The 23439-nt window shown below is 42.7% G+C and overlaps 1 protein-coding gene across 5 annotated transcripts in view; it reads right to left on the minus strand.

The window, feature by feature from the left end:
• KIAA0586 (KIAA0586 ortholog) overlaps positions 1–23439 on the minus strand; it is a 181559-nt gene that overhangs the window by 50061 nt on the left and 108059 nt on the right. For all 5 annotated transcript variants that reach the window (XR_008848977.1, XM_056546820.1, XM_056546822.1 and 2 more), the window contains exon 30: positions 22581–22668. Coding sequence is in view for 4 of the 5 variants with exons in the window: in XM_056546820.1 (XP_056402795.1) it covers positions 22581–22668 (88 nt within the window). In the remaining variant the exon portion in view is untranslated. The remainder of the gene's footprint in view (positions 1–22580; positions 22669–23439) is intronic.

Genomic DNA, 23439 nt, shown 5'->3' on the forward strand with positions numbered 1-23439 from the left:
AATATGCAGCAGATCCTGTACGTGTGAACATACCCTCAGGGTGTATTCAGATGTACAGTATCCTGTGCATAACTGTTGCTGCAGATTTTATTCTGCAGATTTCAATGTAAACTAAATAACTGAACACAGCTTCAAATGTTCAGCGTTAAATCCTGTGCTTCAAATATGTGCAGGACGCGGTACGTCTTATAGATTTGCTGCCTTTCAACTTCAATGGGTAGTAAAAACAGATGCAGCAAATCTGCAGCAGAAAATACACATGTGTGAATTAGGGATCGACCGATTATCGGTATGGCCGATATTATCTGCCAATAATCACGATTTTGGGCATTATCGGTATCGGCAATTACCTTGCCGATAAGCCGATAATGCCCCGCCCCCCGCACCGCCCCGCGACCGGCCCTACCCGCCGCACCGCACCCCCGACCCGCGTCGCACCCCCCACCACCCCGGCCCCATTGCCTCCCCCATCCCTGGTTTTATAATTACCTGTCCCCGGAGCCCACGCTACTTCTTGCTCCTGCTGCGTCCTGCGTTACGCTGTGCGCAATGACTAGTGACGTGATGTGCGCGACGTCACCGTCAGTGCGCACAGTGACAGTTCAGGAAATGTTTTTTGGTTTATTAACCGAACAATAATGGATACAAATGGATAACATCCGTTCCATCCGTTATTGTCCTCTTTTTTTTTTTTTTTTTTTTTTTTTTTAAACTCCGTTTTTTTTTTGGGGGGGGGGGGACGGGAGAAGAACGTGTGGACGCAGCCTTGATCTGTAATTTCTGACAGAACACTGCAGACAACTTAGGCTTTGGAGAGATCCAGGCATTAAGTGATAATGAAATTATACTGCGGGTAAACAGAGATCAGTGGGGCCTTAATGTACTGTTACAGGATACATTACAAAGTGGCGTAAGGCATAAGGACGGACCTGCGGCGCTGTTCTGGAAAATGACAGATTTTCTAAAGTCAGCAGGAACAAAGCCAGGTGTATTTGCTACATGTCACCGTATAGTAAATAATTCATGGTTCGGAGTGGGAGAGATGCCGCTGTGCAAGGTTCCTAGTAGTGTGATTCAAAGGCCAATAACAATGACAGTATACATGGTGAAGAGGAACCTTTTTTTTTCAAGTGCTATAGTCAGTGTCCAAGTGTCACTGCTTTAATGCAGCATTCCCCAACCCTTAGCTGCTGCAAAACTACAACTCCCAGCATACCCGGACAGCCGAAGGCATGCTGGGAGTTGTAGTTTTGCAGCAGCGAGAGGCTCCCTGGTTGGGAAACATTGCTCTAATGGACCTGGTCCATTTATATAATCATTTGACTATCTGTCCTGTAATGCTACATTTCTCCTGCAGAGGCCACTGCAGAGTAAATGTTTGATCAATGATCATATCGATCAGCTGATCAGTGTTAATATTGTAGTATTAAATATTTTAATTTACCCTATAGCACATTGCCAGTATGAGCTGAAACCCACAGCTCATAATGGGCATATATATAAAGGCCATTACAAAAGGTTAAAGGGGTACTCCGGTGGAAGACATTTTTTTTTTTTTTTTAAATCAACTGGTGCCAGAAAGTTAAACAGATTTGTAAATTACTTTTGTTAAAAAATCTTAATCCCTCAGCTGCTTCCAGTACTTATCAGCTGCTATATGCTCCAGAGGAAGTTGTGTGCTGTATGCTCCAGAGGAAGTTGTGTAGTTCTATCCAGTCTGACCACATTACTCTCTGCTGACACCTCTGTCCATGTCAGGAACTGTCCGGAGCAGGGGAGGATTGCTATGGGGATTTGCTCCTGCTCTGGACATTTCCTGACTTAGACAGAGGTGTCAGCAGAGAGCACTGTGGTCAGACAGAAAAGAACAACTCAACTTTCTGTGGAGCATGCAGCAGTTGATAAGTACCAGAAGTTTTAATATTATTAAAAAGAAGTAATTTACAGATCTGTTTAACGGCCATCTGGCACCAGTTGATTTGCAAAAAATGTTTCCCTCTGGAGTACCCCTTTAATTTAATTTTTTTTTTTTTTAGCAACTGGTGCCAGAAAGTTAAACAGATTTGTAAATGACTTCTATTCAAAAACCTTAATCCTTCCAGTATTTATCAGCTGCTGTATACTACAGAGGAAGTTCTTTTCTTTTTGAATTTCCTTTCTGTCTGACCACAGTGTTCTCTGCTGACACCTCTGTCCATGTCAGGAACTGTCCAGAGCAGGATAGGAGAGGTTTGCTATGGGGTTTTGTTTTTACTCTGGACAGTTCCTAAAACGGACAGAGGTCTCAGCAGAAAGCACTGTGGTCATAAAAAAAGAAATTCAAAAAGAAAAGAATTTCCTCTGCAGTATACAGCAGCTTATAAATACTGGAAAGATAAAGATTTTTGAATTGAAGTAATTTACATATCTGTTTAATATTCTGGCACCAGTTAAATTAAAGGGGTACTCCAGAGGGAATTTTTTTTTTGCAAATCAACTGGTGCCAGACAGTTAAACAGATCTGTAAATTACTTCTATTTAATAATCTTAAAACTTCCAGTACTTATCAGCTACTGTATGCTCCACAGGAAGTTGAGTTGTTCATTTCTGTCTGACCACAGTGCTCCATGTCCGGAACTGTCCAGATCAGGAGCAAATCCCCATAGCAAACCTCCCCTGCTCCAGACAGTTCCTGACATGGACAGAGGTGTCAGCAGAGAGTAATGTGGTCAGACTGGATAGAACTACACATCTTCCTCTGGAGCATACAGCAGCTGATAAGTACTGGAAGGATTAAGATTTTTTTTTTTAAATATAAAAGTGATTTACAAATCTGTTTAACTTCATGGCACCAGTTGATTTGAAAATATTTGTTTTCCTCTGGAGCATCATTTTAATAAGTAAGCAACAATGCTACTTCAGCCTCCTGTCACACCTCTTCGCTATGAAGCAGTATGTACAGTAAACACAAGCTGGTGTGGTTGTTTGTGTATGGTCACACCTTCACACTGTTTTTTACAGAACGTCACTTCCTATAAAACACATTAAGAAGCACACAGTCCCCATTTTACTATTCATCTTCTAGGTTTGTTCATTAGGATTAAGGTGATTATACAAATTACCGGTGTATGGGCCTGGTGGGCTGGAGGCAGCACGTAGACAGCTAAAACAACAAGTGAGGATCTATCAGATGTGGATTGTGACTGATAGATTGTGGAACAGTGGTCAATTGTTAAAGTTCACACTTGTAAAATATTGCTTTAATAATGACAAGCCAAAAGATACGGAGTGGGAAATGCAAACAGTACACCCCTTCTGTTAGTAAGAGCCGCACCTAGTCACTGACTATTAACAGTATATACTGAGCAATATGAGGATTCTCCAATGTGACCACACAGTAAGGACAATGGGGTGATTTATCTAAACCTATCAAATAAGAAACATGGGACTTCATTGTACCCTTAATGATATGCACAGATGACCCTGCTATATACTGCAGCCTAGGACTTCATTGTACCCTTAATGATATGCACAGATGACCCTGCTATATACTGCAGCCTAGGACTTCATTGTACCCTTAATGATATGCACAGATGACCCTGCTATATACTGCAGCCTAGGACTTCATTGTACCCTTAATGATATGCACAGATGACCCTGCTATATACTGCAGCCTAGTGGTGTCTGGTGCTTATGGTCATATAGCACTGAGTGGGTATGGGCAGGATAGGACACCACGACTGATGCACTAGCTTTCTACCCCACATTTAGCGATGTGCTTTACAATAGCTCCAAGTGCAAAATAAACAACAGACTGGAGGGGCCCTATTGACTTATATGGTAACATTTTATAGGCATTAGGGCTGCAACGATTATTCGATAAAATCAGATAACTGGATTCAATGTCAACGAATCCCGTTATCGAATAATAGGTCAATTCGTTGTCCAGGCACCGGCGTTCATAAGGCTTCTGCGGCCAATCGGTCAGGTACTAGGCCGCACCACCGCAGCCTCTGTACGTTAAGTCTCTGTCCCACCCTCCACTGACCCACTGATCACCAATCACGCGTGCTGCTGCTCTGCTCTCCTCCCCTTCCCTGCCACTTGTGGACGCACTACATTGTGCCTCCATTTTATGGAGCCTCAGCCCTCCCTGGAGGACCTCACCTGTACTACTGCCCCCTGCAGGCCAGTTTCCTGCTGTTTAATGCGCCCTGCCACTGTCACTGCAGCACTGCATATTGATATTGGCAAACACATGTAGGGTATCTGCAGAGCATTGCCCCCTAGTGTAATCTACAGACAATATGGTGCAATGCTCTGCACATACCGCTATACACATAGGGGTATATGCAGAGCATTGCACCCTTGTGTCTTTAGTACAGATACTAGGATGCAAAGCTCTCCACATACTACCATGTGTATACCACTGTGTATGTAGAACACACACACACACACACTACTATACACATGGGGGTAAGTGCAAAGCATTGCATCGTAGTATCTGTACTAAAGACACAAGGGTGCAATGCTCTGCATATACCCCTATGTGTACAGCGGTGTGCAGTGCACACTGCTTTACCCATGGGGTATGTGCAGAGCATTGCAACTTTGTGTCTGTAGTACACAAGGGTGCAATGCTCTGCACATGCACCCATGTGTATAGTATTGCTATACAAAAAAAGTCAAAAATTTTACAAAATTTACATATTTGATACTGCCGCATGGCTAACTGTCTGAACTATTAAGATTAAAATGTTAGTGAAACATTAACGATCCTGTACAGCAGCCGGCGTAAACGTAAAAAAAAAAAAATGCAAAACCAGTGAATTAATCACCAACTAATCAATTATTAAAATAATCGTTAGCTGCAGCCCTAATAGGCATATTCTGTTTCCTAGAGAGGAGGAGAAGGTGAGCTGTGATCATCACCTATTGTGAACGGCCTACTCCTGAGTTATCTATAGACTGCTGTCACCTTTCACTGTACTCCAGTCTGTGATGATAATTAGGAAGACTGCAGAAAAGTTTTCTCTACAGAACAGGAAGTGTCAGCTCAGGGTACGTTCACACTGCCGGGGTGCTCCGCTAAAGGGAGCTCTGTTGCTTACCCTGTTTACTCCTTAAGGACACAGGTTTTTGTTTTTTGTTTTTGCACTTTTGTTTTTTCCACCTCACCTTCAATTTTCCTCCTACAGACCCATCTTTGCTTGTTTTTTGCGCCACCAATTGTACTTTGTATTGACATCAATCATTTCACCACAAAATCAAATATTTGTGAGGCAAAATTGAAAAAAAAAAAAAAATGGCATTTAGTAAATTTTGGGGGTTTTCGTTCCTACGCATTGCACTTTGGGTAAAAATGACACAATGCGGTTTATTTACTAATGTGATCTGGACTTTTTTCTCTGGTTTTGTGCCCAAATTGTAACGAACTGAATTTGCTACCAAAAAAACACAAAACCCTCCATTTTACAAGAAAAAAAAAACCCGAAAAGGGGGCATGCCCACTGGAAGAAGGGCATGGTCCTGACCAAAGGGGCGTGTCCCTGACAGTTTTGAAAAAATCCCAACATATTTACTAGAACAACAGATCAGCAAAATCCAGCTCACCCCCGTTCGCCCCCTTTGTTCCGGATCAGTGTGGACAACACTGGAAACCATACTGAAGAAAAGACGATATCCAGCGCGGTAGCTCGAATGCAGGTGTATTTATTTCAGAACAACAACACACATGGATCAGGACAGCAGTGACGCATTTCAATCATCTAGGTGATCTTAATCGTACTGACACAGAGTCTCTTTCTTGGATAGCTTTTATGTGGGAGGGAACCACACGTGTGATCCTTTCATATGGCAATTAATCAAACACTCCCCCACAACGAGCAAACTCCATTACAAACATAGTGCATTAAAATCCTTCACATTTAATATTTATTATACAAAAACCACAATAAATAAGATTTACTATAAAAAAATGCCATTTAAATGTATAGGCATCCATAGATAAATACTAATAAAACACTAGCGGAGTCTCCAAAATGTATTGGATGTGGATCAAGTGCAAGAACAGTAGTAATAAAAATCATGATCATAAAGGTATTCATGTACAAATAATTAGATGGATACATTTATGTTGATCCATCACACAGTACATTTTGGTACAAACAGACCCCTAAGCGAAGGGAAAAACTCGACATGAGTTATTTACCTGGAAGAACACACAGCCTATGTAACCAATAGGAGTGCATCCTACTGTGTAAAAATTAGAATAAAAATATAGTTTTGGATAAACAAATATATACAAATACATATATAGGGCGGTAGTTAAAGAGCTACTCCGGTGGAAAACTTCTTTTTTTTTTTTTTTAATGAACTGGTGCCAGAAAGTTAAACAGATTTGTAAATTACTTCTATTAAAAAATCTTTATCCTTTCAGTACTTTTTAGCAGCTGTATGCTACAGAGGAAAAGCTTTATTTTTTGAATTTCTTTTTTGTGTTGTCCACAGTGCTCTCTGTTGACACCTGATGCCCGTATCAGGAACTGTCCAGAGCAGGAGAAAATCCCCATTGCAAACCTATGCTGCTCTGGACAGTTCCTGACACGGACAGAGGTGTCAGCAGAGAGCACTATGGACAAGACAAAAAAGAAATTTAAAAAAAGCAAACAATTTCCTTTGTAGCATACAGCTGCTAATAAGTACCAAAAGGATTAAGATTTTTTAATAGAAGTAATTTACAAATCTGTTTAACATTCTGGAACCACTTCATTTAAAAAAAGAAAAAAGTTTTCCACCGGAGTACCCCTTTAATAACTAGGGCAACTTGGGTCATGCGGCTCAATATTGCAGTATAACATCCTGCCTCTTGTTTAATTCTGTTGGATATCTACTATCAAGCCGCATGGTCCAAAAGACTTCCCTGTCATGGAGCTTCTGTCTATGGTTGCTCCCTCTCACTGGGGCTCCTACTCTCTCAATGCCTTGAAGAACAAGACTTGTGTAGTTACCACCATGTTTTTCGGCACAATGTTGGCTGTCGGGAACTGAAACGTCGTACATCTGAAAGATGTTTTCTAATTTTAACTTAAAGGGCCAGTAGTGCACCCTACATACCGGACATTGCAGTCCCTACATGTCACCAGATACACTGCAAAGGAAGTGTTGCAGTTAAAGGGGTACTCCAGGAAAAAACTTTTTTAAATATATCAACTGGCTCCAGAAAGTTAAACAGATTGTAAATTACTTCTATTAAAAAATCTTAATCCTTTCAGTACTTATGAGCTGCTGAAGTTGAGTTGTTCTTTTCTGTCTAAGTGCTCTCTGATGACACGTGTCTCGGGAACCGCCCAGTTTAGAAGCAAATCCCCATAGCAAACCTATTCTACTCTGTGCAGTTCCCGAGACAAGCAGAGATGTCAGCAGAGAGCACTGTTGCCAGACAGAGAATAATCAACTTCAGCAGCTGATAATTATTGAAAGGATTAAGATTTTTAATAGAAATAATTTACAAATATCTGTTTAACTTTCTGGAGCCAGTTGATATAAAAAAAAAAGTTTTTTCCTGGATAACCCCTTTAATATACTGTTTAATAATATAGACTTCGCCTCGCGAGGAGGAGCAGAATTCTTTTGAAGTTAACATGACGCTGCAACAGGTACATTTGTTGTGGCCACATTTGTAGGTACCCATATTAGTCAGCCAAGTTGGGGGTCTGCTTATTTTTGAAGATAAGAGGCTAGGGGAAACCAGTGGCAGGTGCTCTCCTCAAGACACACCTATAGACCTCAGCAAACACAGATTTGTAGTTTGGATCGCTGACATGAATTTATGTATAATATTAGTTACCGCTTTAAAATCCAGACTATACTGAGTGACAAAGGTGATTGGTTGTTTTACTGCATTTTTTTGTTGTTTAGGGGATTTTTTGCCCAAGGCAAGGTCAGATCTATTTTTGGTCCCGGCCACATTAAAGTATTGATTAATGTATGCAGAATAACTTTACAATTGCATGTTATTAAAAAATATGCTTCTTTCTATTTAATTTTCCACTTTGAAGAAATGACCACTAGGGGTCTCCCTACCAGTCCTGGCAGCAAGCATTTCAGACTCATGCTGGAGTCCTAAACACTACGAGCTGCCAGTCTGCTTTGTTCACAAAGGAGAACACTCAGAGCTGCCAGCCTGCTTTGTTCACAGCCTGTTTGGCTGTGAACAAAGCAGGCTGGCAGCTCTGAGTGTTTAGGACTCCAGCATGAGTCAGAAATGCTTGCTGACAGGACTGATCGGGAAAAATACAAAGAAAGAAACATATTTTTCATTAACATGCTATTGGAAGTTATTCAACATTCATTAATCTAAAATACATCAAAAGTTTATTTGATGAGAGGTACCCTTTAATGGCACGTTCTATCTGCCATTTTTGGCACCTTCTACTTTGCAGGCGTGATCCTATTTCCTTTGCCTCTTTTTTGAAATCCCCATCCAAAGTGTAGTTACGCCTGACCCGCACCATCTCCCAGATGCAGGCCAGGCATAACTGCACTTTGGATCGGGATTTCGAAAGTGGAAGTCCTTTCCCTCCCCCATAAAAGCAATCCAAGAAAGAGACTCTGTGTCAGTACGATTAAGATCGCCTAGACGATCGAAATGCGTCACTGCTGTCCTGGTCCATGTGTGTTGCTGTTTTGAATAAATACACCTTCATCCGAGCTACCACGCTGGATATCTTCTTTTCTTCAACATATTTACTAAGGTTTCCACAGAAAATGTGGTGAATTTGAGCTGAGAAAGGGAAAAGTGAAAAATGCAGGGAAACCTTAGTAAATACCACATTTTTCATCCTATAGGACGCACCGGCGTATAAGACGCACCCAATTTATAGGTGCAAAATCTAAAAAAATAAAGATTCTGAACCCAACAGTGGTCTTCAACCTGCGGACCTCCAGATGTTGCAAAACTACAACTTCCAACATTCCCGGACAGCCGTTAGCATGCTGGGAGTTGTAGTTTTGCAACATCTGGAGGTCTGCAGGTTGAAGACCACTGGTATACGAGGTAGTACTCACGTGTCCCCGCCGCTCCGGACGCGTCACCGATGCCCTGGATGTCGCTCCATCGCTGTCGCCGCTTCCCCGTGGTGTCCCCGATGCTCCGGACTTCTTCCCCGGGATCCACGCACTCCGTCGCCGTCATCACATCGCTACGCACGCTGTCCTATTGGATGATGGCATGCGCGATGAGGTGATGATGTCGAAGGAGAGCGCAGGGGATCCCGGCACGGAGAAGACACAGAGGAGGCAGGTAAGGTTCCTCCCGGTGTCCTGTAAGCTGTTCGGGACGCCGCGATTTCACCGCGGCGGTCCCAAACAGCCCGACTGAGCAGCCGGGTAAGTGTTATTTTCGCTTCAGACGCGGCGGTCAGCTTTGATCGCCGCGTCTGAAGGGTTAATACAGGGCATCACCGTGATCGGTGATGTCCTGTATTAGCGGCGGGTCCCGGCCGCAGGTATTCGCCGTATAAGACGCAACAACTTCCCCCCCCCCCCCACAGTTTTGGGGAAGAAAAAGTGCGTCTTATACTGCGAAAAATACGGTACCTTGGAAAAATACCTGTCGGGAATTAAAATCCACAAAGAAAACTGCACTCCACTCTTAGTAAATAAGCCCCATTATCTTTATACTGGAAGTCCATACCATTACTACGATACGCAAATATATAGGTTTTATTTTGTTTTACTTCTTTAAAAAAATTATTACTTTTTGTACGAAAATTACCGTAGCATGTTTAAAATTGTCCTCTTCTAACCCATATAACTCTTTTATTATTCCATATGCGTGGTTGTGTGAGGGCTCAATTTTGCGTGGTGATCTGTAGTTTTTATCTGTACCATTTTTGTTTTGATGGGACTTTTTGATCGCTTTTTAGACCAAAAATATGCAATTCGGGACTTTGGTATTTTTTTTTTTTTACATATTTGCCTTTGACCGTGTGGTTTAATTAGCGTAATATTTTTAGAGTTCGGACATTTACGCACATGGCGATACCAACCACATGTTTGTTTATATATTTATTTATTTTTAATGGGAAATGGGGGGTGATTCAAACTTTTATTAGGGAGGGGGTTAAATCACATTTATTAACTTTAATTTTACTTTATTTTTTACACCATTTTTTAGTCCTCATAGAGGACTATTACATGCAATTCTTAGATTGCATACACTGTTCAATGCTATGCCATAGCATAGCATTGATCAGTGTTATCGGTACTCCATTGCTCCAGCCTGCCATTGCTGACTGGAGCCTCTGAGAACCGATCAGATGGCAAGGAGGCTGGTAAGGGCCCTCCTGCAGTCCTCTCAGCTGATCAGGACAACGCAATTTCCCTGCAATGATTCCGATCAGCTCAACTGAGCTACCGGTAGTGTATTTTCGGCATTTTAGACGCCGCAATCAACTTTGATCGTGGCGTCTAAAGGGTTAATGGATAGGGGATAAGTTTTAGATCGTGTGGGGGGGGGTCTTGACCAGCTCTCTCTGGGAAGGGGGCAATTCGTACCCCACACTGACACGCCCCTTCCATGTATCTCTATTGGAGAGTCGGAGATACAGGGGTCGGCTCTCTCTGGCTCTCCCATAAAGATACATGGAAAGGGCGTGCTGGAGATCACCGGGGTCCCAGTGATCAGACCCCCCACGATCTTAAACTTATCTCCTATCCATTAACCCTTTAGACGCTGTGATCAAAGTTGATTGAGCCGTCTAAAATGCAGAAAATACACTACACTATCCTTTGGATAGCACGATACTTCCCCTTTAAAGGGGTACTCCGGTGCTTACACATCTTATTCCCTATCCAAAGGATAGGGGGATAAAATGCCTGATCGCGGGAGTCCCGCAGCTGGGGATAGTGAGTCCCGCAGCTGAGGGGGCGTGATAGCTATCACGCCCCCTCCCGTAGGCTTGCACTGAGGGGCGGAGCGTGACATCACACACCGCCGGCCCTGCGGTTGACCATAATCAGACCCGGAGCGAACATGCTCCGGGGACTAATTACAAACGGGGTGCCGTGTGCATGATCACGGGCGTCCCCAGCTGCGGGATCAGGCATCTTATCCCCTATCCTTTGGATAGGGGATAAGATGTGTAAGCACCGGAGTACCCCTTTAAGCTGTATGACCACCTTTTAGAGTAATCAAGTACTGTATATTATACCACCAGGTAGGACTGAAGCAGATGGGACAGTTCCCTTAAACACATAAGATACACAGATGAAAGCAAGAACCTGATGTCTGCAGGGCGCACAGATCGCCTTTCACAGAAGCGATTACATTATTGAATTTTGTAGATGTACGGCAAATCTCACTTTACAACGGAGGGGATGTAAATGGATGGAGCTGTGAATTAAATTACCATCAGCGCTTTATATGTTATTGTTTAGTCTCTAGGATTTAATTGTGCTGAAAAACCCTCATAATCTAATCAGGAGGCGCAGGAGCGAGCGGCTCTGACCACATTGCTCCAGCGCAGGAAATGAGGAACAGCTCGCACAGACCTGGGGGATCTCAGGCTATCAGATCCTGTCACAGCCGTCACATACAAGTCATATGGGCACAATGAGAGCATTGATAACATCTTCAGCTGCAGCGGGGCATGGCACTTCTCAGTGGACCAACCAGGAACGGCTGGAGAAGTCGTAATAGTAAGAATTAAATTCTGTATAAAACTGTTCACCTTAGGAATTATAGGAGAATATGGAGGTTATAATAGACAGAGGTCTGGAGATCAGGACCAAAGCCAGAGCAGAATGCTGCAGCAGAGAGAGGCTCTATCTTAGGCTAGAGCAGTGTTTCTCAATTAATGTGCCTCCAGCTGTTGCAAAACTACAACTCCCAGCATGCCCGGACAGCCAAAGGCTGTCCGGGCATGCTGGGAGTTGTAGTTTTGCAACAGCTGGAGACACCCTGGTTGGGAAACAATGGTCTAGAGCAGTGGTCTCCAAACTGTGGACTTCCAGATGTTGCAAACTATACACAGGTTGTAGACCTATGGCCTAGAGCAGGGGTCTCAAACTGGTGGCCCTGCTGATGTTGCAAAACTTCGACTCCCACCATGCCTGGACATGTCCAGACAGCCATTTGCTGCAGCTAACAGCTGTCGGGAATGCTGGGAGTTTTGCAACATCTGGAGGGCCACAGTTTGGACATCACTGGTCTAGAGGATCTATAAAATGGGCGTTTGATTAGAACAAACCAGGTCAATATATGCTAATAATATCTTACAGGACCCAGCCAAACCCTGTATTACAAGGTCCCATTCAGACAGGGATGTCCAAGCATGCTCGGAGTTAAAGTTTCACAACAGCTGGAGGCACACTGTTTGGATGCCATGATCATGCTGCGGATGCGACGTCACAAACAATGGCAGAGCGAGCTCCCTGCTGCGGCTGGGTAGCTCTCTGCGTTTTCTCATAGCGGTGGATTTCCCGCCAGCAGTCCCAGGATTTCCTGCCAGCAGTCCCAGGATTTCCCGCCAGCAGCGGATACACAGATGTACCCAGCTGCAGCAAGGAGCTCGCTCTGCCATGGCTCTGTGACTGCCGTCGACGCATCCTCAGTGTGAAATACGCTGTGTGTGACCCTACCCTTAGGGTATATTAAAATGGTGCATTTTTCCCATTGGAGATATTTGCTGTGTGTCTAGAACACAGGCATTATATATCGGATTTCTGCGTCCGTAAATGTCACGTCACTTGTTTATTAACTGCAACACAAAGGTACATTTTGCAGCAGGAAAAAAAAAAAAAAAAAGGATGCCGCAAATACAGTGCCAGGTGACATATTAATGAGCTGATCTGCATATTCTTCTTCCCAGAATTCCTTGCCGGGTGCTAAATGGCTTAAAATTCTCCACACACCACAGTCTCTTCAAGAAGAACAGATACCCCCCTAACCTCAAGTCAATTGCAGCATGCACTCGTATTACAAGCAGTTTGCCTATTTCATCCTGGAATATGCATAAAAACAAACTGAACCGTAGAGAATGTGCAGCAATCAGCTGATCACAAAGGGGGTTTCTTTGTGTTCTCTGCAAGACTGTCAGCCTGGAGGACTACTGCATGTTCCCGAAAAGGTTGCCCGGGGAACGTGCAACACCAGGTACTGCCCAAGATGGCCATTTGCCGAGGAAACAACTTTGCACCTCTTCTGGCAGTGCGTGTTATCTCAGGCCTGGCTAAATGCCCTGGAATATGAACTTAGAGACTCTGTTACCAGGAGCAGCCTAACGCATTTTTCGGTGCTTTACGGACTATTTCCTGGAGATCACACTGTTGGGCCTATCCAGGAGGCCTGGCGCCTTATGAACTGTTTTAAAGGGGTACTCCGCCCCTAGACATCTTATCTCATATCCAAGGATAAGATGTCTGAACGCAGGGGCCCCGTGATCTCTTCTGCAGCCTCCGGGTCATAAGCTCTCCAGAGCTACGTCTGCTCAGTGGCTGAGGACTCGCGATACAGGGACCTGAGGTTTGTGATGTCATGGCTCCGCCCCCTCATGTCACCACACCCTGCCCCCTTAATGCAAGTCTATGGGAGGGGGCGTGACTGTTGTCACACCCCCTCCCATAGACTTGCATTAAGGGGGTGGGGAGTGACGACACGAGGGCCGAAGCCATGACGTCACGAACTGCCGAACCCTGTCATCAGCCACGGAGCAAACTTAGCTCCGGAAAGCTGATGACTCAGGGGCCGCAGAAGAGATCGCGGTGGTCCCCAGCAGCGGGACCCCTGGGATCAGACATCTTATCCCCTATCCTTGGATAGGGGAAAAGATGTCTAGGGGCGGAGTACCCCTTTAAGGATGCTTTGTGGTTTGCCAGAAAAAGCCTTATTATAAACACTAAGAGGATATCCGTCCAGGACTGTCCCAGCCTGCTGAGAAATTATTCCATCAGGAACATTCCGGATGTCGAGGAGGAAGAGGATTATCACCCCTTTCCTTCCCCCTCTCCCTTGTGTGTTTTATCTCTCAATAAAGATTCAGGCCTGTGATCTCCCCACTCCAAACCCTTCTTTGCCCCCTACGCTTTGTTATTTGATATTGTACATAATGTTTGTTTTGAAAACATTTTGTATGATGTATGTATGAAGGAGTGTTAGTGTCGCATATAGCATGATGTATAGCGTAGGGAACCTGTGCTGTCAAGCTATGTATGGTGAATATATTAGTTTTTTGTACATGTGATTGACGATTGATTACAAATAAAGTTATTTTCAATAAAAAAAAATTAAAAAATGCTCCCAAAAAGGACCCCAACAACCATTTTTTCTTGGGTTTACCTCTACATTTTCTGCTCCCCTTTCCTCACTCCCTCCTTCACACAGAATATTAAAAGCAAATATTTTTGCTACTTCACCTTGTGCAGATAAAAACTAATGAAACCCACTCGGAAATCTTTAGTTTTAACTAGATAAAAACAGAAGCTATTATGAAGCAAAGTACTAGAATTGGGGGCAGAGATCTGCCAAGCCGGCCGACAACAACATGTTATTTTCCTTCATTAAATGGGAAAGTACGCAAAACGATAACGGAAATTGGTCACAAGCTCTTCTCTGCCATCTGCTCCCATTCAAGGATATGTTGCGGGAGACTGGCCAGCAGAACCCACACACTGTCTCGTCCCAAAAAACACTCAATGCATGGAACAGATTAGTCAGTATAATATACAAGCTGTGCATAAAGCATTCAGAAAGTTCATATGGCAAGCACTCAATAGACCACAACAAAGTATTTTTAATAGTGAGCTATTAGCTTGTTGTTTAGCTCAGTCTACAAGTCAAATAATAATCGTTCAGTAAAGAGACTCCATTATCACTATGTGCCCTGTTATTTATGTAGCACCTTTATTTCTAACAACACCAATCTGCTTTGACCTATCCATTTCGCCATCATAATTTGGCTCATATCAAGTGATACAGCTGTTTTGTATATACTAACACTACCCTGCTCATATTCCAATCAGCAGTGCTAACCACAACTGTTGAGCACGAATATTCGCAATGCAAATTTTTATCGCGAATATCGGCACTTCACGATTTTGCGAATATTTAGAATTTAGCGCTGAGGAATCTGAAGGCGCTATCTAAATAAATTAGTATTATTATAGTGCTATATATTGGAAATGACGAATATTCATTTTTTTTCCACATGTGAATTTTTATGCACATTTTCCATGCAAATTTTCGGCTGGACAAAAAAAAGTGAACGAACATAGCGAATATGCGAATTTCGCGAACATGGGATGAATAATCGTCAATATATTTGCGAAATATCACGTATTCAAATATGGCCCCTGCCGCTCATAACTACTAACCACAATGTGCCCAAAAATATTGACGTTACACCAATTCACTTCAACTGCACAATAATGTGCTATTCATTATGTTTGCTAGCTCGGAAAAAGCATATTCAGTATGCAGGGTTACAGACCTATCTCATTGTTATACAAGCAGCGTTCCTTTCTTCTTTGGGGATCCCACTTTAAAATGTTGACTAGATACAAGAATGTATAGTAACCCCTTAATGCTGCAGTGCCCTCTCTTTGAGCTGGCAGAATGAGCACAATAATTTGCACCCAGGGAAATACTTGGCAACGCTTTATGGCAAGGCTGTACAACATATGGCCATCACGTCAACTAGAACCGGCCTTTGCGACAGATTTCTCATCCATTCCTATACTCATTCAGCAGGTGGATGCACAATGCTCTGCAGAATGCATAAATCTGGGTACATTAGTACATTAGGTTGCTGGCCACATCATGCTCGATTGTACCCGGCTTGTGTTAACCCAAGCTCCCAATGACTTAAAATGCTTTACTGCTGGCGAATGAAATTACTGAAACAGTTAAACAAAGAGACCCCACTTCCTAGATCCCTGATGGATGCTAAATAAGCAGCTTTGCCTTTTGTGTTAATGTTCTTTTCTTGAATGCCGCAGGAGACTTGTTCAGCATAAAGCGACAAAAGCGTGTGAAGCCAAACCAATGATTTCCACTTGTCAGAATTCGAGGATGAAGGATTAATTGTAGAGGAATGGTTGTGGCGTTCTGACCTGCACACTCTGGCTATGCTGCTGGCCAAACCCCAGACTGAGCTCCGAGACAGCGCGGCCTGGCCCTTCAAGGGGTCCCCACTTCCAAGTGACCTCCACTACAAACTTGAAAGGTTAGTCTGATGGGGCCCTGTTGACTTTATTCCAGCAATGCTCAGTGGGAAATCATAGGGTTGAGACAATAAGCTGCTGAAGCGAACAGCCAGGAACAAGAATGTCGTACTTAAGTGAATGTGTAATACAGAGCCAATTCCTTACGGCGGGGAAGGCATTAAAGTAATCACCGCCGGGTAAAAATAAAAGAGCCGTTCTGTTCCCTTACGGCCAAATGCATGACAAGCGTCGCTCACTATTCCTAATTGTTGCAGGTATGTATGAAGAGAAGGATCACATCTCGGGGTTAATGTTTCCTGTCAATTGCTCTCCCTGTTTCCTACCGTCAAAGGCTCCATATGTTCTGCTGCTGATAGATATATATGCTTTCTCTCAAATGGAGCATGGACGGCTCTCTGTACACATCAGTCTGCAGGAAAAATAAAGTGATCTTTAAACAGAATGAACAAAAGTGGCCTTTGAGGAATTCTCACTGCAGATTCACTATACGCAGGCCCGACATTCACCAGATATATATTCAGTGCCGAAATTACGTTCATAGAAACCAAGGTAGTAGCAAAAGGCTGCTACTGAGATTACCGTGGTAGTCATGACAATGGAGGCGGCCATAAGTACATGCTTTCTTCACACATGGGACATAGGAGAAAGCGTCTGAACCGATTCCGTAAACTGTGCTTGTACCTTTATATTGGACCTCAGCATGGGTTTGTCAATGTAGCAGGGTGGGCAAAGACTGGAAAGGATATTCACATTCACAATTTTATTAGTCATGTACGGGTTTACTTACTGAGCAGGTGAAATTGGGGCTTCATTTCAACTCGCATACAAAGTTCAATACACATTAGAAAAGTACAATAGATAAAGAAATTGGGGCTCAGTTACTTTTAGCTGCTGAAGAAAGGTCCTAAGGAAGACCTGAAACGCGTGAGCTCCAATTTCTTTATCTATTGTATTTTTGCTAGACACGGTGGGTGTAGGTATCATTTATGCAGCTCAGGCTGTGGGGTAACAGACTGGTAAGAGCCTCTACAATCCCCTTCCACATTAGAAAAGTGTCAACCCAACCAAATTTGGCAGGACCTGTCGACAATCTAATGTGTATCATCCAATACGTAGAAGATGATGACAGCACTCACGGTATAGTGGAAAATCTTCTTTTATTAAAGTGCAAAAACTCACATCAAGTGCGCCCAGGCTAGGACGTCAACAGAATCATGAGCATGGGTGACAGCTGTTGCGCACGCGCAACAGCTGTCTCCCATGCTCATGATTCTGTTGGCTTCCTAGCCTGGCCGCACTTGATGTGAGTTTTTGCACTTTAATAAAAGAAGATTTTCCACTGTACCGGTGAGTGCTGTCATCTTTTTCTACGTATTGGATTTTACTTATGGACTTTCTATGCTATGGTGGTGAAGCACCAGTGGTTTAACAGTGGTTTTACCAGCATATTGTTACGGGAACTGATTTTGCACTCAGCACTTTCAAGAGAGTTACACTGCTCAGTGTTATTACGGGATTCGTGCCGACCACTGTGACTATCTCTGCTCTAATCTAATGTGTATGGTTGCAGATGTTGGGGTATCTGGGAAGGAATAACATTTGGCATGTTGGATTCCCGGAAGGATAAGCCACTACCAGATAAGTCTGGCAAGTGGCTTTTTCCCCACTGAGAACACATGGATGTGCATGGCAGCAAAGGAACTGGGAGAGACTGCTGTCAGACTGAAGTTGGTCAAGATAGTGGTTGTATGGCTAAGGCTAGGTTTACATCTGCTTAGGAGGCTCAGTTCGGGGCCTCAATGGCAGATTCTGTTCAGGAGCAGAAAATGGACCCTGCAGGTCTGCTGCACGATGGACACCAGTTGAGCCCCACTGACTTTAATGGGAATTTGTCCGGTTGCTGTATGGTTCCATCCTTTCACTGGATTTTAACTGTACAATAAAATATAGCGACTGTTTTTTTTGTCCATTTATTGGAATGGATTTGCTAACTCCTTGTGTAAAACCAATCTAAATATACTGTAATCTTGGTTTCTAAGATTGGTCCCCAGTTTAGGGACCTCTAGATGGAAAATAGTCCTGGGCCCTAATAAACCAGCTGGGCCTAGTTTTGTATTTTGAAAATTGGATTTGTTGTATGGCCTGTAACAATGTTGTAACCCTTACACTGAAAATTCAATAAAAACTATTATTTAAAAAAAAAGCTAATTTTTTGCTAGGCTGGAAAGGTCATCGCAGCAATTTCCCCTATACGGAAATGCTGAAGTTGGACAAGGGTCGGGGGGAGGGGGGGCCTTACATATATGTTGTCTTTTATATGTTAAATGTGATTAAAGTCTCTGGTAAAATGTTAAAAGGGTTCTCTATAAATGGTTACAGTTGTATATTCACATCATTAGAAACTACACGTTTCTTTGTAGACGGCAATAGGAAAACACAATCCATTATGTCCTTATCCACATCATCAATCAGAGGAAATCTGCTCCGGCCGTCCCCCATAGAGCCTCACATGAAGGAAAACATTCAATGGTCAGATGTATTAAAAAAAAGAAATCCTGCATTATAGAGACAGTCTCTGTGGTTTCACCACCACATAAATAATAGGACATTAAATCACTGAAAACAGCTGGATAAACTAAAGACAGGATTCAAGGGTGCCACAAAGCCCAAAATTAGACATAAATTCTACCAAAGTCTCCACTTTGTCTACATAACATGAGAATATTTTCTATTAATGATAAAGTAGATTTACTAATGTCATTCAAGGAATAATACAGATCTCCAAATACATTTTCCATGTCAATGTGATTAACACATTTGGCAGATTTCAGTAGCGTTTCCTTAAAGAGGCACAATCATATTCTAAAAAATGCCTTTAAGGCTACACAATGCCTTTTGGCTGTCCGACATAAAATAGCAATTTACCGTAGTTAATGTGGTGACCTTGCCGCCTGCAAGTTACTAGGATGGACAAATTAAAATCTGCTAACGAATTGTGTGGAATGGTATATCTAGAGGTATCTATTGATTTCTATTCACAGATCATATCCAGCACAGGCAGCCGTTTTGGTACTTTATGTATTTGTCCAATTTTCTGTCTGATTAGAAATCATGGATGACCATGTTTTTTTACTCCACTTTCAAAAACTGATATAAATTGTATCAATTTTTTTTTTAAACATTACTGTCTATGTAAATTATATTGAATCGTATAACTCTATGTTTCTATCTGTTCAATCATACATATTATGGTTAGATCCTCTGTGCCTTCAGATTTGACAGGAGGCATAGAACTGCATTTTATGCTTTTTATTCCAACCAGAAGGGACACCATGAGAAAACCCATTATGAGTCCATGGGGTCTGTCACTTAAAGGGCTACTCCGGTGGAAAACTTTTTTTTTTTAAACAACTGGTGCCAGAAAGTTAAACAGATTTGTAAATTACCTCTGTTAAAAAATCTTTACCCTTCCAGTACTTTTTAGCAGCTGTATGCTACAGAGGAAATGCTTTTCTTTTTTAATTTATTTATTGTCTTGTCCACAGTGCTCTCTGCTGACACCTGATGCCCGTATCAGGAACTGTACATTGCAAACCTATGCTGCTCTGGACAGTTCCTGACATGGACAGAAGTGTCAGCAGAGAGCACTGTGGACAAGACAAAAAAAGAAATTAAAAAAGAAAATAATTTATTCTGTAGCATACAGCTGCTAAAAAGTACTGGAAGGGTAAAGATTTTTTTAATAGAAGTCATTTACACTGCTCAAAAATATAAAGGGAACACTAAGATAACACATCCTAGATCTGAATGAATGAACTAATCGTATGAAATACTTTCGTCTTTATATAGCTGAATGTGCTGACAACAAAATCACACAAAAAGTATCAATGGAAATCAAATTTATCAACCCATGGAGGTCTGGATATGGAGTCACACTCAAAATCAGAGTGGAAAACCACATTACAGGCTGATCCAAGTGTGATTTCACAGAAGTGTGACTGACTTGGAGTTACATTGTCATGTTAAAATTACATGCCGACGTATTCATCCTCGGCACAGGTCCCATTTATTTAAATAGCCTGAGTGTAGTCAGCTAGTGACTAAGTCCGGCTAATTTTTTTTTTTTGGCTCGGACTGCGAAGCGTAGTTTACGAAGCTCGGAAGTGTTTAGAATATGAGCCTAACGGCTTCGTCTTTGGCCTGTTTCCTGATTGACGGCTTCGGTTTACATATGGACTCACTCTCTTGATTGCTGTATTGTTTGTAACCCTGTATATTTTGCTGTGAATTTTTAGGACTTTTGTCCTTTGAACATTGGGCGCTCTTGCGGAGCTACCGGGAGTTTTGTTATGTGCTTGGTTAATTTTTTGTTTCTAAAATTATAAATAAATACTTAAAAAAAGAAAAAAGAAAGAAAATGAGCCAAACTATAGTCCCTAGCTGACTACACTCGGGCCATTGAAATGAACGGGGCCCACGTTCAATTCTTAGGGCTGGTTCACATCACGTTTTCTCCCATACGGGAGCGCATACGGCAGGGGAGAGCTAAAACCTTGCGCTCCCGTATGCCTTTCTATGCGTATGTAATTAATTTCAATGAGATGGCCGGAGTGAAACGTTCGGTCCGGTCGGCTCATTTTTGCACCGTATGCGCTTTTACAAAAGGCCCTAAAACTGTGGTCAACCACCGGTTGTAAAAGCGCATACGGTGCAAAATGAGCCGACCGGACCGAACGTTTCACTCCGGCCGTCTCATTGAAATTAATTACATACGGGAGCACATAGAAAGGCATACGGGAGCGCGAGGTTTTAGCTCTCCCCTGCCGTATGCGCTCACGTATGGGAGAAAACGTGATGTGAACCAGCCCTAAGAATGGATATATCGGCATGTCATTTTGACATTTTCTGAAACACCCCTACCTTGGAGGCACAAATTGTGCATTTTTCTGTCGGTTACTATGTTAGTCCCTCCATAGATGTCAAAATAGTCTTAAAAATAAGAAGAATTATCATTTGTGCACACATAGTAAAAAAATAAATAAATAAAAAAAAAAAAAAAAAAAAACATACTGGTTATATCTCTACCGCCCATAGGAAGTTATAGGGCCTATACAGTAACAATTCTCAGATGTTCAGACACATTCTTGCTGCATTTTTACAATCTAAGAACAATCAGCTGAGGAAATTCCCCGGGGAGAAATTGTTCTGATCACCGTAAAATGCTTGATAGCAAACCTGCGTGATGTTATAATCCAGGAATGTTAACCCCCTCCCATATCTCTTGCCATTGCGGGCCAAGCTTGTCAACTGTGAGAAGGTTGTTACAGCACGATCCGAGAACTAAAAGGTGTTACTAACAGTGACCTGGAGGAGGACAGAGACACCAGAGTCCCTGGGTTTGTATTAGGGTGCGTTCACACGTTCTTTTTTTTTTTGCGGGTTTTCCGCTGTGTATTAGAAAGGGTGCGGGCTCTTCTCGGCTATCCGCGGCAGATTTTCCACAGAGGAATTTACGCTGCGGAAAATCAGCCGCAAGCCCCATTGAAGTCAGTAGGGACTGCGGCGGATTTTCCGCAGCGTAAATACCGCCGCGGAAAATCTGCTATGGACAGCCGAGAAGAGCCCGCACTCTTTCAAATACGCAGCGGAAAACCCGCAAAAACAAAGAGCATGTGAACGCACCCATAGGGTGTTTTGGTTGTTAAACAATAAGCTAGGTATGTATGCCATGACTAAGGACCAAGTGTAGGTCCGAAACGTGTCGGCTATGTTGTCTTGTCTAAACACGACCCAATAAAGAAGAAACTGCTTTTACCTGCAATCCGGTGCTGGACCGTTTCTCTTTTAATAAGCTAGTTATAATCTGCAAACTGTGGACCTCAAGATGTTGCAGAACTACAACTCCCAGCATGCCCGGACAGCCAACGGCTGTCCGGGCATGCTGGGAGTTGTAGTTTTGCATCATCTGGAAGTCTACAGTTTGGGGATTACTGATCTAGATATATATTAACTACAAAATTGCAGATGGATAGAACATTACACATTAAACACCATTTTAATCACGTTACTATTAATAATTTCAGGACACAAAATAAAAATGTGCACAAAGAGATTCTTAACAAAAAACACAAAAACAATATCCAGCGACCGCATTCTATGACCTCAGTGCGTAGGACTGCAAAAACAGTGCTGCCATCTGGTGGCACTCTGCAGTATTGACCGCCTCCATATTGCTTTCTAAAATTCCTCAATAGGGGTGTCTGACACCTCCCGGCAGAATGCACTTTCACACCATCCTCAGAATACTTAGCATGTGTATAGAAAAACATCCTCTGCCAAACCACTGGCTGTTAAGAACTCAGACAAACATTTACCTTGCTGTGGATCATCGCTTGACTTAACGCCAACTTGTATGAAGCGGGTAGGCGCTGGCTGGTGCTCCCTTTGAGGTTCTCCAGGACCCTGTGATAATTATAGAACGTGTTAAAAAATAAGCAACTGAGAAGGGGGATACAAGAAAAGAAGGAAAACACACAATGGCTGCCTCCTGTAAACCTGACAGCTGGTGACACCTTCCTTTCCAGAACCCATCATGAAGCAATAGCCTGGCAGCTAATCGGTTAAAAACAGCCATAGATGTGTCTCCTTATAAACACCTAGGTGTTCTTAGGATGATGTAAATGTAAAGGAGGCCCTGCTGTCCCCTTCAACCCTGGTTCATACTTCTAGGAGAACCATCTGGTGTCCTTATGTAGGGAGCAGGACATCTCCTGTTATCTAGCACTAAGTCCTGTGACTAATTTCATCTGTTGAATCATATCCTATAATATTTCATACAGAGAGGTACGGTAATAACACATGCTGACCTGTGAATGGCTGGTAATGCCTGTCATATCCATATGGCAGGTCCAGTATTTGTAGAGAAAAAAAAGGGAGATGCCGACACCTCAAGGACAGTGATAATGAGTGTAGAAAATATAATTGTATTTTAAAGGGGTTATCCACCATATGGTGATTTTAGTACGTACCTGGCAGACAGTAATGGACATGCTTAGGAAGGATTTACGCTTGTCTTGGCTATGTTGTGAGATTACCATAACATTGTGGCTAGCTTTTTGTGAACTGGTATTTCCTGTTTGACTTTTCTTTTTTTGACTACAAATCCCACAATTCCATTTTCCTCCCTCCCACACATCAGCCACCCCACCCATTGAAACATAAATGAGCTGCATC

The sequence above is a fragment of the Hyla sarda genome, chromosome 11 (genome assembly GCF_029499605.1).
Source record: "Hyla sarda isolate aHylSar1 chromosome 11, aHylSar1.hap1, whole genome shotgun sequence".
NCBI lineage: Eukaryota > Metazoa > Chordata > Amphibia > Anura > Hylidae > Hyla > Hyla sarda.